Source organism: Juglans regia, chromosome 13, assembly GCF_001411555.2.
Source record: "Juglans regia cultivar Chandler chromosome 13, Walnut 2.0, whole genome shotgun sequence".
Lineage (NCBI taxonomy): Eukaryota > Viridiplantae > Streptophyta > Magnoliopsida > Fagales > Juglandaceae > Juglans > Juglans regia.
This window is the reverse complement of record NC_049913.1, coordinates 31,322,766-31,338,368: the sequence shown is the minus strand read 5'-3', so window position 1 is coordinate 31,338,368 and position 15,603 is coordinate 31,322,766. Positions and strand designations below refer to the sequence as shown.

The 15,603-nt window shown below is 32.0% G+C and overlaps 2 protein-coding genes across 2 annotated transcripts; both read right to left on the bottom strand.

Annotated features, from left to right (window-relative positions):
* On the bottom strand, nucleotides 1–5,646 carry LOC108992276 (uncharacterized mitochondrial protein AtMg00810-like). Its single transcript, XM_018966787.1, has 3 exons — nucleotides 5,484–5,646; nucleotides 552–716; nucleotides 1–431 (listed from the first exon to the last, which is right to left on the bottom strand). The coding sequence occupies exons 1-3, from the start codon at nucleotides 5,644–5,646 to the stop codon at nucleotides 1–3; spliced, it is 759 nt and encodes a 252-aa protein (XP_018822332.1).
* A 5,076-nt stretch (nucleotides 5,647–10,722) lies between these two features.
* On the bottom strand, nucleotides 10,723–11,441 carry LOC108992279 (RING-H2 finger protein ATL39-like). Its single transcript, XM_018966790.2, has one exon. The coding sequence runs from the start codon at nucleotides 11,399–11,401 to the stop codon at nucleotides 10,859–10,861; it is 543 nt and encodes a 180-aa protein (XP_018822335.1). The 5' UTR covers nucleotides 11,402–11,441; the 3' UTR covers nucleotides 10,723–10,858.
* Between the last annotated feature and the right edge of the window lie 4,162 nt (nucleotides 11,442–15,603).

Below are 15,603 nucleotides of genomic sequence, written 5' to 3'. Positions count from 1 at the left end.
CTATTTGTGCTGTATATTGAAGTCCTTCAAAAGTGTAATTAACCAAACAATTTCACAACAAGTGTAAGCAAGTGCTTGATACTCAGCCTCAGCAGAAGATCGAGATATCGTTGCCTGTTTCTTGAATTGCCAGCTCACTAAAGAGTCTCCAAGAAAGACACAAAAACCAATAACTGACCTTTGAGTTTTAGGGCATGTTGCCCAATCTGAATCACTGTATGCTTTGAGCTGTAAAGAAGAACTAGCTGAAAAGAAGAGGCCCTGACCAATTGAACCTTTTAGATACCTCAAAATTCGGTGAGCATGGTGCAAATGAATCTGAGCTGGTTTGTCCATGAATTGGCTGAGAACACTCACGGCATAAGTGATATCTGGTCTACTAATTGTTAAGTAGATAAGCCTACCAATCAGCCTTCGATAGCTTGTAACATCTGTCAACATATCAGTAGAGGAGTGTGCAAGTTTATGGTTTGATTCAATTGGAGTACAAGTTGGTTTACAACTAAGTAGTCCAGCATCTTCTAAGATGTCCAATGTATACTTTTACTAACATATGTGGATCTCAGCTGCTGTTCTTGCAACTTCTATCCCCAAGAAAAACTTCAAGACCCCGAGATCCTTAATCTTGAACTGACTGTGCATGAATTCTATGACATTTTTTATGGTGACAAAATTGTTGCTCCCCACAATTATGTCGTCAACATAAACTAAACGAGCTATAAAACCAATGTTTTGAATACCATACCAGAAGCCGTACCGGTCAAGGCACTAGAATAAAATATTTCGATACCGGTACCGTTTCGGGATAGTCAATATATGAATAAATTATGTATATAAATATATATATAAATATATATATATATAAATTATATTCTAAAATAATAGTCTATATATGAATAAATTATATATAAATAGATATATATATATACATAAATTATAAATAGCCTAGTCTTAATTAGGGGTCAAAAAATAAGCTTGTAGTTTGAAAAAATAAAAAATAAATAAATAAAAAATGGAAGGTCGAAATATAGGCCGGTACAGACCGAAATTGAGGCCGGTACGAAATATATATGGTACCTGTACTGGCCGATACGGTACAAAATTGAAAACAGTGATAAAACCATGCTGATCATTCTTAATGAATAGTGAGTAATCAGATTTTGATCGGTGAAAACCAATGGAGAGCAAAGCAGTAGTGAACTTTGAGTTCCACTGCCTAGAGGCTTGCTTCAAGCCGTAGAGTAACTTATGTAACTTGTAGACTAGCTTTTTTTGTTATTGAGACTCCCCGTGAACCACATAACCTGGTGGCAAATCCATATAAATTTCTTCATCAAGATTCCCATTCAAAAAGGCATTGTGCACATCAAGTTAGGCCAAGTGCCAGTTACTAACAGCTGCCAATGCAAGAAAGAGTCTAATTCTGGTCAGTTTTGCCATTGGATTGAATGTCTCTTGGTAATCAAAACCCTCTCTTTGAGTGTACCACTTTGCTACCAATCTTGTCAATGGTCCCATCAAATTTTAACTTTACCTTATATACATATTTACAGCCAACTATTTTCTTTCCAAAAGGTAAAGTAGCGATGGACCAAGTATTATTGTCTTCAAGGGCATCAATTTCAGACCTCATGGCAGCTTTCCAATGATCAGAGGCCACAACCTCTTCATATGACTTGGGTTCATGGGTGAGTGAGAGGGATAATGCATATGCTCGATGAGATGGTGATAAATGATCATATGTGATGTGATTGGTAAGAGAATATGGAGTGGAAAAGTTAGATGATGTATAAATAGGGGCCTGAGAAACAAGATTACAATGATAATTTTGTAAATGGGATAGTGTATTTCTCAGTTGATTTGATCTCCTTGGAATAATGGCTGAGTTTTGCTCTAAAGTTGGAGCAGGTGTGGGAGAATCAGATTCTAGTGCTGTGAGGTTTGAATCAATTAAAGGAGGATTAGAAGGAAGATCAGAGGGAGCTGGAGGTTGTACAGATTGATCTGAAAAATTGGTAGAGGAATCAGTTGTGATGAGAGGAGAATGAAAGTTTGACAATGCTGGTGGAATAAAAAAATCAAATTGAGAGGAAGATTGAATAGGATCAGAGGAAAGAAAAGGAAAGGTGGACTCAATAAAGGTAATGTCACGTGAAATAAACATGGTATGGTTATCCAAACTATAGACTTTATACCCTTTGACACCAGCAGGGTAATCTATAAAAATGCACCTCATAGCTCTAGGGTCAAATTTGGTTGTGTTGTGTTTAAGGGTTGACATAAAGCAAAGGCACCCAAAGACTCTCAAATAGTTATAAGAAGGCAGTGAGGAAAAAAATTCTCATAGGGAGATTTGTTGTTTAAGAGAGGAGTGGGAGTTGTATTTATGAGGTAAGTTGCTGTCAAGATGGCATCTCCCCAAAACTTTGTTGGAATGGCTCGCCAAGAGGTTTCTTCAAATCTCAAATAGGTATAAGGCAAGGTGATCCAATTTCTCCATTTCTCTTTATATTAGTCAATGAAGCACTATCTAGAATTTTATTAAAGGTAGAAGCTCAACAGAAACTGGAAGGGGTACAAATCAGCAGAAATAGTTCAACAATATCACATTTACTATTTGCTGACGATACAATAATCTTTTCAAAAGCAACAGAAGAAAAATGCACAAAGCATTTCAGAGTGTTTTGTAAAATATCAAAGTTGGTCTGGACAGAGGATAACCCTGAGCAAATCTTCAATGTTTATAACAAGGAATACAAGCCAAATAGCAAAAGCTTCTATTTCTCATTGGCTACCTTATAAAACTGCATCGGCAAGAATGAAATATCTGGGCTTGCCAACCTCATTCAACAAAAGGAAAAAAGAAAATTACAGTGACATGTTGACCAATGTGAGGAAAAAATTGGAAGGCTGGAAATCAAAGCTACTGGCCCAAGCAGGAAGAACTATGCTAATCAAATCTGTAGTAAGCTCAATTTCATCTTATCATATGAACTCATTTCAACTGCCAAAATCAGTTTGCAGATCACTTGATACAGCTTTCAAAAACTTCTGGTGGGGATTCTCAAAAGACAAAATTCATAATATGACATTAAAATCCTAGAAGTCTATCTGCTTACCGAAAAAAGAAGGTGGTCTAGGTATCAGATTAATGGAGAAGATGAATCAAGCAATGTTAGAAAAAACAGGATGGGATCTAGGTGAGCCAAGAAATGGTTTGTGGCACTCAATTCTAACTGTCAAATACCTAAAGAATACTACTTTTTGGGAGACAGAGCATAAGTCAACTAATTCATGCATGTGGAAGGGAATACTCAGAACAAAGAATTTCCTAAATAAAGGTCGTTGTTTTCAAATCCAAAGTGGAGAATCAGTAAACATTTGGTCAGATCCATGGGTTCCTTCACTGAATAACTTCAAACCACAGCAAATACAAGGTATGGCCCTAGATTACCCAACTATTACTGTTTCAGATCTTATTATCAATAATCCTAGGAGTTGGAATGTTCAAAAAATGCAAACTCTCTTTGATCAAGAAAGCATCTCAGAAATACAAAAAATACCTCTCTCAGCTAGATCAATGGAACAAGATAAAATTGTTTGGATACTAAACCACAATGGAAAATGCTCTGTTAAGACAGCTTATTAGGCAACATTAAGTAGTCATGTTTCGGATCAACATGACAACTTAATATCACTCTTTAAGCCAATGTGGAGCCTAAAAATTCATGATCGACATAAATTACAGATCTGGAAACTAATTTGGAATATTCTTCCTAATAAATCACGAATAGGTGATTTCGTTCCTCATCAAGAATCAGAAGAACGTCCACTCTGCAATCAAGACAAAGAGACTCTAAAGCATATTTTCATAGATTGTCCTGTCATCAGAATTTTGTGGCAACAAAGCAGTTGGCCTCTAAATCTTGCAAGCTTGCCTATTAACTCTATTGCAGACTGGATCAGAATGATCATCTACCCAGAAAAAGAGTTGGGACTCCGAATAGAAGAAAAGCATCATTTTCAGTTATTTGCGGTTATAATGCTAGATTTTATTTGGAGGAAAAGAAATGACATAGTCCACAATCACACCTCTTTGTCACTGGAAGAAGCAAATATCCAGTTGAAACACATCTATGAAGACTATAAAGATGCATGGAAAGAAAAATAGAGTCAACAAAGCAAAGAAGAAGAATGGAAGCCTCCTCCTCTAAATATATAAGCTTCTCATTTGATGCAGCAGTACGAGACCAGTACTCAGTTGTCTCAGTAATACAAAAAAATCATAGTGGAGAGATTTTGGGGATAATAACAGACAAGGTACAAACAACTATCCCTCTAGTGGCAGAAGCATTGGCAGCACTGCTAGCATCCAAAATGGCTTCTACCCAGAATCTAGCAATTATAGAAGGGGATGCTCAATCGGTATTCACATCTATAGAGAATCCAGATTCCACTCCTTTTTAGAACATCTCAACCATCATTGGGGGTATACTGCAAAACTCTCGACATCATCAAGACTGGAGATTTACTAAAATTCATCGATCTCAAAATCGATGTACGCACTCAATGGCGCAATGAGCAGCTACCAATCATGTTTTTGGAAGCCTACCTATAGATAATATTTCTAGTTATTTTTTGTATATTGATAGTGGAAAGGATCCACTTTGAACTTTTGTATTTCTTTATATATCTATAAAATGCTTGATTAAAAAAAATAATAATAATAATAAAAAGCTCTCTTAGAAGTGTCCTAGGCAACTTGAAAACTCTCATGCAATAGGTAGGGAGAGCTTGAATAACAGGGTTTAGTAGAATCTCTTTCCTAACTTGTGAGAGCAATTTTGTCTTCCAATTATTCACTCTACTTATAACTCACTCTACCAATGAAGGTAAGCCAAGTTACTTTTCATAACAAGATGTAGCTCTGATTCCAGCCATTCCAAGGATGTACTCTCTAGTCAACCTTTTTGTATTTGCGCGGTGCCACCCTTTGTACAAACTAACGACAAGAACCATATTTATATAAAATATATCTTGGTCGGCGATTTAAATGAAGACTTTTGGACCTCAAGTGACAGAAATATATATATATATATATATATATATCTCCTTATACTTAAAAGAGCCTATCGCTCTGTGAACAGTGACATCAACAGTAATGAACAGTAACTTAATTTATGATTTCTCTCCCGCTCGCGGCGCTCTCTACCTCACAATTCAACACACAAATTACAAACTAACAGATAACGTCCATCTCTACAAATTCACCATAAAATAACCACACAAATAACGTCCCTCTCTACCTCACAGCAAATTCACAATTTTCCCTTCGTCCCTCTTTGCAAATTCACCACAAAATAACCTCACAAATCACAAAATTACCAAATAAATTTCCAAACAATTCACAATTCACCACAAAATCACAAAATTACCGAACAAGTTTCTATTCAAATCACAAAATCAACACACAAATTACAAACCAACAGATCCGTGAAGAGAGAAGGCAAGAGCTGGGGCTTCGGCTGGAGGAAATGAGGAAGAGGAGGGGTCGTCGGCGAAGGACGAGGCTGCTGCTGGTGGTGCGGTGGCGTAGGAGTGGCCAACAGCGGCGCTACGGGGAGAAACCCGTGCGTCGAGACCCATTTCGGGTTGGTCGCGTGCGGCTGAGGGAGGAGCGAAGGGGACTTCGACGGTAGGGTTTCCTCGCCGGCGTGAGGAGAAGCTGGTGACGTAGTCGATTACGTCGAATGGTGGCGCACGGCGGCTTTAGGCTGCTTGAGGGAGGAGATCGGGTGAGAGAGAGGGAAGACGCGCGGGGATAGGAGGAAATGCCAAGGGACTTTGACGGTGGGTTTTGATCGTCGGCGTGAGGGGAAGCCGGTGATGCGGTCGGTGACACCGCATGGTGGCGCACGATGGCGCATGGTGGCTTGAAGGAGCAGATCGCGTGAGAGAGGGAGGACGCGGGACGCGCCTGAGCGGAAGGAGAGAGAGAGAGAGAGGGAGAAATAGAAAGTGAGGAGAAAAAGAAAGATTTTTGGATTTAAATCCAACCGTTTATCATAATCTCTAAATTTGATCTAATGGTAAAAATTTAAACACTGATTAAATTAATTTAAAATAAATAAATAATATATAAATATTATATCATAAATAAATTATTAAATTTAATTTATAAAATATTAAAATTTCTTAGATTTAAATCTAATTCTTCATTATAAATTTCTAAATTTGATCTAATAATAAAAATTTAAATATTGATTTAAATTAATTAATTAACATATAAATATCATATCATAAATAAATTATCAAATTTAATTTATAAAATATTAAAATTTTTAAGATTTAAATCAACCCTTCATTTTATCACTTCTTTTTTTTTTTTTCTTCGGTTGGATTGCTTCGATTTATGCAGTGAATTTATGCAGTGAAGTACTATCATCATTACATAAATTTTTCGCATCTCTTTTCACTTGTTAGGTGCAAAAATTGAGTTCATAAAAATTCTCTATAACTTTTTTTTTATTCGCATGTTTTTTCACATATTCTATTATTGTTCATCAACAGTATGATGAACAGTATGAACAGTATATTTTTTTTCCTCCTTTTTTTTTTTTTGTTTGTCCATGTGAATGCCAATGTGTAACGTAATACTGCAATCGTGTGTAGGAAATGAGAGAGGAAGAAAGGTAAAGTGGAAAAAAAATATTGATTTTTGAGTTTTAAATGAACAATAAAGAAGTTGTTTTTTTTTTCTTCACATGTTCTTTTCGCATATCCTATTACTGTTTATTATATCATACACTAAAAATCAACTTTAATTTATAAAATACTAATTTTTCATCATTAAATAAATGATGAAATTTTACTGTACATTTTTAAGAGAAAAAAACTATCTAATTAATTTAAATTTTTAATATAATTTAAATTTCATAATAAATTATGAACATATATAAATAATAATTTTATTCTTATACATTAGACTATTTTAATATTTGAAATTACACTTTATTTTTTTCTTCAATTTGACAGATGCGGCCGATCTGTATAGTAAAAATAAAAAAAATATGAACTAATTAATTACTGTCGTCTGGCAGATCTGACGCTTCTGTCATTGCCGACCTTACTATACTAGGATGCCAATTAACATTTTATATATGTGTGCGTATATATATCTCTTTATATTTAAATGTGTGTATCGTCTGATTAATAGTAAGATAAACAGTAATGAACAATGATAAACAATATTCTTATTTTACGCTTCCCTTCTTCGTTCATCTCTACATCCTCACATCAATTCTCTTTACAAAATCACCACAAAATATTACAAAAATTATTACAAGAGAACTGCTACCTAAAAAGTTGTCCGAAAATATGTCCTGAATGTGTATTTCACCTTTTTTTTTCATGTATTTTTTTAATCATCATAAACATTTTTTAAAAAAATAAAAAATTCACAACATCATTAAAAAACAATTCCTTAATCACTAGGTAAAAAAAAAAGGTGAGAAAGGGAGAAAGAGAAAGCGAGACAAAAAAGAAATTTTTTAGGATTTAAATCTAACCCTTCATCATAACTCTCCAAATTTGATTAAATGGTAAAAATTTAAATATTGATTTAAATTATTTTAAAATAGATAATTAACATATAAATATCATATCATAAATAAATTATCAAATTTAATTTATAAAATACTAATATTTCATCATTAAATAAATGATGAAATTTTGTTAAATATTTTTAAAAAAGTATAACTATATAAATAATTAGAGTTTTAACATAGTTTAAATATGATAATATTCTTAATTAACTAAAGAGAACTGCTACAACTAACGAAAAAATAGTTCAAAAATATGTCCTGAATGTGTATTTCATTTTTTTTTTCTGTTCTTTTTTTTTCATGTATTTTTTTAATCATCATAAACATTTTTAAAAAAATAAAAAATTTACAACATTATTAAAAAAATATTTCCTCAATCTCTAGATAAAAAAATATTTTACTTATGATTATGTTTTTTTTTTTTTTTAAGACAAAACATGTTTATATTTTACAAGATAATTTTTTTTTTTCTTGCAATAGGACAAACGTGCATAGCACGTTGAAGCACTGCTAGTGTGTGTATATATATAGATACACACACACCCGCTCTATTATTTCCTTACCCTTATAGATTGTGTACTTCATCAATTTAATAATCTAAAGGTCTCTAGTACTTATCCAATAAATCATCCAACTAATTAATTACTTTCAGTCTTTTTGAAATTAAGAAATATTTCGAATGACGAACTTAATATATATATATATATATATATATATATATATATATTGATCATCCAATTCCAGATTCCTTGTAAGCTTAGGCTCCAATTTTTTTCATAATTAAAAAAAAAACATATAATATTTTGGTTCCACGTGTACTTATATATATAAGTTTAACACAGAAAGTATTAATTAAAAAATGCTGGCCACTTAATTTCACTCAGTCAATATCATTAAGGTCCTGATCAAAATGTGAGAACGACCTCACGTTAGTACGTCTTACTAGTCAAGAGATTATTTGGAGGTTTATATATTGGATAATACTATTCTTCTCTCTATTTTACCGTTCAAATTTATCGCTTTGACTTTTTAATTTTTTTTATTTAATGTTTAAAAAATTATTTTTTAATAATAGTATGATTTTTTTATTTTTTTTAAATATTTAAAAATATTAAAAAATGCATGTATAAAAAAGGAAAAATAAAATAAAATTCTATAAGCTCCCAGCTGTAGCAGAACTCTTATATATTTCAGTTAAACAATAAATTTAATATTATTTATATACACGTGTATGCATATATATATATATATTTATATATTAGTTATCCTTGACTTCCAAGTAGGTTGGGCAGCTTTTATCCTTGACTTTCAATTAGGTTGGGCAGATTTTATAAAGTCGTGCACAGGAGCTGTTGGGAACAGGTTGGGACAGTCGGAAAATAAGTTTTTCTTTATTGTTCATTGATTATTAGGACATGATATTCTCGACATTGTTTAGAAAAAAACAAAAAGAAGCATCTTATTCACAAAATTTGTGGAGAACAATAAAATGACGGTGATCATATTGATGAAGCCTGCACTAATTAATTTCAATTACAAAAACTTAAAAACACGCACCTACGATGATTAATTACCATTCGACACAAATATAAAATTATACAAATAAAAAAGCTTATAAGTTTATTTTTTCCATTTGTTTATATAGATTTAAAATATAAATTATTTACATGTTGATGCAAAGAATATATCATTCACTTTGGTACCATGGGGTAAATGATTTGTAAGAGAAATTAATTAATTTACATCTTTTACATATTAAATTATGTAATGCAAGAAGTATAAGCATTTTGTTCACTCTTTATCCTGTCAATATGATATAATTCATATCGTGCATGTTAACCACATAGTCCTTCACCAGCGCAGTATTTCCCAGAATGTGGCACAACAAATGTTTCTTGCAAAAAGTCTTTCCTGTTGTAATGGAATCTGCAAAGTTGCCGTTGCAGGTTTGATATCAGTTGTTGTGAAAAACGATAATAAGAAAGTAAAGTAAAATAGAAATCAATCACAAACGATAGAAAATTTACGTAATTCGACAACGTGTCTATGTCTACAGAGATGCAGATGATTTTATTCCCTTGAGAAATATCAAAATTATTATAGAATAATTAAACGAATATTCCATCTTCTACTATTAATTATACCGTTTGGATAATGAGTTGAAATGAGATGAGTTTAGATTAAAGTTAAAAATTGAATAAAATATTATTAAAATATTATTTTTTAATATTATTTTTATTTTGAGATTTAAAAATATTGTAATGATGAAATGAGATGAGATAAGATAAGATAAAATATTTTTACAATTAAAACGGAGACTAAATTTGACTTGTTTATGATAGCTTAATTGCTTTTAGTTTTTCAAATTAGTTGATTCTTGTACTTCCGTTGTACTTCCGTCAATAGCTTTTGACATAATGTAACGTGTTAACATAATGTAACGTCGCTAACTTCTTGTTATATAGGATGTTGAGATGAGATAAATAATTTGTAAATAATAGTAAAATAATTTGAGTTAAGATTTTTTATAAAATTTTGAAAAAAGAGAAAAAAAAGAATTTAAATAAAAATATTATAAATTTAAAATATTATTCTAATATAATTTTTGTTTAAGGTTTGAAAGTTTAAGAAAATTGTAATAATTAGATAGTAATTAGATAAAAAATTGAAGATTTAAATTTAAAAAATATTTATTTTTGAATGAGATTTAAATGTTGAGATGACACAAGATTTCTCAACATCCAAGCGAGTCCAAGTTTCAATTAAAAATGACATGCAACTACAATACATACATATATATATATATATATACATATATATTAGAATACAGTCATTCAAAATTAGTTGACATGATCAATTAATTAAAATAACGCAGTCATTTGTTTAACTGCTTGTGTGAATCTGAAAGTTTTGATATTGTTTCTTCCTCACCGCCCCGATATTTACCGGCCGGCGATTAAAGATTGGCCAAATTGACAGAACAAGTACTCTTTTCACTACCTGGCCCAGAAATCCAAGCATCTATCATGGAGTACTATATAGAACACGTACATATATATGGAGAAATGGAAGCATTAAATTAGAAACTATATGTATATGTTCATAACAATAAAAATTGACATATTTGACAAAAAGCTTTTACTATGTCTAGAATATATCAGAGAAACAACGGAGTAATCATCATTTCCTGCCTAGAAAGGAAGAACAACAAGAAGTTGGGATGGTGTCATTAACGCTCATCTAAGATATCAAAATCAAGAAGTACCCATTACATAATCCTCACCAAACAAGTAAACCATTCTCTCCATTCTCCATGGATCACCTCCCAATGTTCCAAGCTCTTCTCCTTGGATTAATGGAAATAGCTTGGCTCTGCACAAAGGACATGTTGCCTGGCCCTGACCAATCCAAACATCAAGGCACTCCTTGTGGAAAACGTGGCAGCAATTGCAGAGCTCTCTAACGCCGTCGTTGGCCTCTATGGAATTCATGCACACAACGCAGATATATTCCTTGGCTATACAAATTCCTCTTCTTTTGAGAATATCTCCATATTGAACTGAAGGAAGATGCCTCTTGATGGATTCGCCTATGAGGTGGAAGGGGACGGGCACCAATGATGGAGATGGCCGAATATCCTCGCCATCTCTGAAGAAGAAGAGTTGCCTGAGAAGGGACAGGTACGAGAATTGCAAAAAGAGGATGAATTCTTTTACGAGGTTGCCCGGAAAAAGGTTTTGAAAGGTCATAAAATGAGTGAGCTTTGGAAACTTACTGCTAACGCAAGGTAAACCCATGAAGCAAGTAAAGAAGGCAAAAATGACAGGACGAGCAGTACTGAATGAGCAGATGGATCTTGAATGGGGTTTTATATGCAGAAAGTCTACCCAGTTCATGAGTCGGAGGAGGAGAAGATAGCCACGCTGCTTGCTTGATTTTTAATTCAAACCGCACCGATCGAGACATCTACATCTTTGACTTTTAGATCAGAAACTCGCGTGGCCATGGCGGGTAAAATGATTGCAATAGTTTCCAATAATAAGACAAAGTTTAAGGCCGAAACTTGCTATAAAAAAATCTTACGTAACTTGCACGTCTCGAAAATACACAAATAGTTTTCTTTAGATTTCAACAAATATTACTTCTTTTAGAAGTCCTAAAATGGTGGAGCTGGATTTAATATTAACGGAATGAATGAGTTTGACTTCCCGCCATTTCAAATTTTCAACACAGCGTGATGCAAAAAAAAAAATGTAGCGTGAGTACGTGCACGTACCTTTCGGTCATCGATGCATTATATTAAGAGAAATAATTTGTAAAAATTCTAAATAAATAAATTTCATACAAGTTTTTATAAAAAAGTATACCTCATTTTAAAAAAGTATAAAAAAAACTATTCTTTATTAATGAGATCCATTGTTTTATAAAAAATTTGTATGAGACTTGTCTATTTAATACTTGTATCTAACATTACTCTTATATTAATATGTATTCATGCATCAGCTGATTCAGTTATACAAAATTAATTTATTTTATCTCATTTTATTATTATAATTTTTTTTAATTTTTATATAAAATATAATAAATAATTTATTTTTTTTAAATTTTAAAATAAAAATAATATTAAAATATATTTTACTAATATTTTATTTAACTTTTTAAAAAATATTTCATTTCATCTCGTTTAAATTACGTAACGAAACGAGCATAAAAGACACGGTTGCTTTATTTATTTTGCTGTTCTTCCACCAAAAAGCCTTGGTCGTTGGTTCTGTAGCCATCATGTTACTTCTAAAATAAAAACATTGTTTATTATATGGGTTTATTATTAGGACCCCATCAATTAAGCTTTTTATTCTAGTTAATGTTAAAAGTTGTCAATTCTGCATCATATTTGATGTGTTAATTGTTAAAATAAATATAAATAATTAAATTTACTTTCACACATCACCTTAATCTTTTAAATAAGTGTTCATTTCAAATAGTGTTAGAATAGATGTTTTGAGTCAAAATTTTAATATTGGACTCACTTATTCAGAGAGAGACTGACTAATACATACGTGAGAGAGAGTTAAATAAAAAATAAAAAATTAAATCTACTTTTATTCATTAGCCTAAATTTGTAGAATAGTATTAATTAATTTCAGGTTAATATGCCAACTTGGGTAATTTTGTGTTGACAATTAATTCATGTGTCAAAATATGTTTTAATTTTTTGATCGAGCCGCATGTAATTAATTAAGATGAGTGTTGAGTATTTAAGGATTAATTAAGTTGGTGAGCTCGTTTGAGTAAAATAGTTATATCTTTTTATCGATCGATCTATTAATTGGATGATCGAAGGGCCAGCTTGCTGCGTTTGGATCATAAAACACTCTCAACTCATCTCAACTCATCATTACAATTTTTTCAAATTCCAACATAAAATATAATAAACAATTCAACTTTTTCAAATCTCAAAATAATAATAATATTAAAAAATAATATTCTAACAATATTTTATCATCTCAACTCAACTCAATTCAACTCACTTCAACATCCAAATCCACTCAGTCTCCTTGAAAAGCCAATTCAAAATTGTACAACTTAATTTGGTCGGTCAAGTGAAAGTGATCTATTCCAAAAGTTTTGATATATAGAATGGACCCAACAAACCTCATGCAGCTACGTTGAATTAATACCTCTGAATTTTCTGGGCTATTGCATTCATATATATACACTTGGACGTACCACTTTTGAAACAGGCTTGCTCGCTATTTTTTAAAGACGAAATTCCTTAAAATGATACGCTCCTAACACTTTTTTTTCAATTTAGGTTAGGTTTAGATAGTGAGTAATTGAGATAAGATGAATTGAGATGAAAATTGAAAGTTGAATAAAATATTGTTAGAATATTATTTTTTTATATTATTATTGTTTTGAGATTTGAAAAAATTGAATTGTTTATTATATTTTATATGAAGACTTATGAAAGTTGCAATGATAAAATGAGATGAGATGGATTAAGAGTATTTCTCAATCCAAACTTAGACTTAGATAAGATGGGTGTGATATTTGGATCTTATAATATTAAATGTTGTCACAAAACGATATATGCATACTATATTTCTTTCTTTGAATTGTGAAATTAAAATATTTTAGAGAAAAATTGAAAGATGAACTTGCTTTTTTATCCCAGGACTTAGATCAGGCCAACTCCTTGAATTTTATATTCGAAATATCTTTTAAAATTCAAATAAAGATAAATAATATAATTGTTTTTTTAGTACTTGGATCATCCTTTAATTTAATTTTCTGCTCCTCTAATAAAGATAGATATGTAAATATATATATATATATATATATATCTCAATCTCTCAAGAATTGGCAAATATTATATCTATTGCAATACTACACAATCTCTCAACCTTCACACACCACTAAGGGTGATACCCACATAGTGCGGGGCGGGGGGTGCCCTCCCCTGCACCCCGCCCCGCACCATGCGGGGGTTGGGGGTTTTCCCCCCTCCCCCGGGAGGCGGTGGAAAAAATTCAATCCGTCCCGGCCCCCGCCTAGGCACCACATTGTATTTTAAAAAAAAAATTGATCTAAAAATATTTTTTTAAACTCAAATTATAATATAATTTAAATAATAAATTAAAATTTATAAATATAAAAAAAAAACTTAAATTCATTAGAGTTAGATCTTGAATTGATTTGGCCTCCTAAACCAACATTTATATAGGAGGCCAAGGCAATACAATAGTCATTCTTAAGTAATATGGGACTTACTACTAAATTCGATTCTGCAGTTGGTAACAAATTAACTGTGGGTACCTATAGCAGAATTGAAAAAAAAAGTGTCACTTTGAATGAAGAACTCTATATCATTCTCTTCCCCCTTTAAGGTCTTAGGCAAGATACGCACAAACAAGAAAAACCCTCCTCCATGGTCGAGGCTCATAGGTACAACTCTCTTCCACTCTGATTCTCTCTCTGCAATTTGGACGAGGGACTAAAGGCTAAAAAAACAGTGAAAGCAACAAAATTGTTTTTTAGCCTTCAGTCACTGTTTCGAAAAGCCGTAACATTTCCCAACGGTCACCATTTTTCACCCAATTTTAGAAACCCAAAATTGTTTTCCTCTTCTCTTTCAAGTCTGAACTATACAAATTGCAGAGAGAGAATCAGAGTGGACGCTCCTCTTTCCAGTACTTTGGCTTACATCGTCCTCAGCGTTGAGCCTGACTGTTCTGCCTCCGAGCTCAAAGCTGCTTTTCGAGCTAAAGTACATACATTTACCCTATTCGAATCAACGTATGCTCTGTTTTTTTGTTCCGTCTTCATGGTCTTCTGTGGGGAAGCTTGCTCCCGAAGCCAAGTGCTGCATCCCATGAGAAGAAAATGCGAAGAAGATGCAAAGAAGGAAATAAGAGGTAGATGAATTTGAACGAAATGCACCGTTTTATTTTTACATGTGGTTAGACGTGTACGCTGAGGGTACCCCTCCCGAGTGCAAATAGCTTTTTTTTTTTTTTTTTTTTAATATTAAGGTGACGTGGGTCAGCCGATTCCACAACTGGTAACCAACTGCGGGTACCTATAGCAGAATTGAATTAATTAACATCAATTATATACAGATCTAGATAATGATAAAGATATACATATATACCGTTTGTTTATGTTAGATTAGATACTCAACCATGGCACTTTATAGCATTATATATATTTTAAATATGAGAAATGATATTTGAAATCATGGAGTGCGTAAGTGTCGCACATTCTTTTTTAAAAAAGTAAATAAATATGAGATCTATATGAAAAAAAATTAATTTTTTAATAATTAATTTCACTTTTTTTAATAAATGAATGCGCGGCACTTACACAACTCATAATTGTATTAGTCATTACTTTACCAACAAATAAATTATTTACTCATGGCACACCCATTTATTTGTTTATTTGAGTCTTCCATGATATGGATATATATATATATATATATTTATACCTTTTTTTT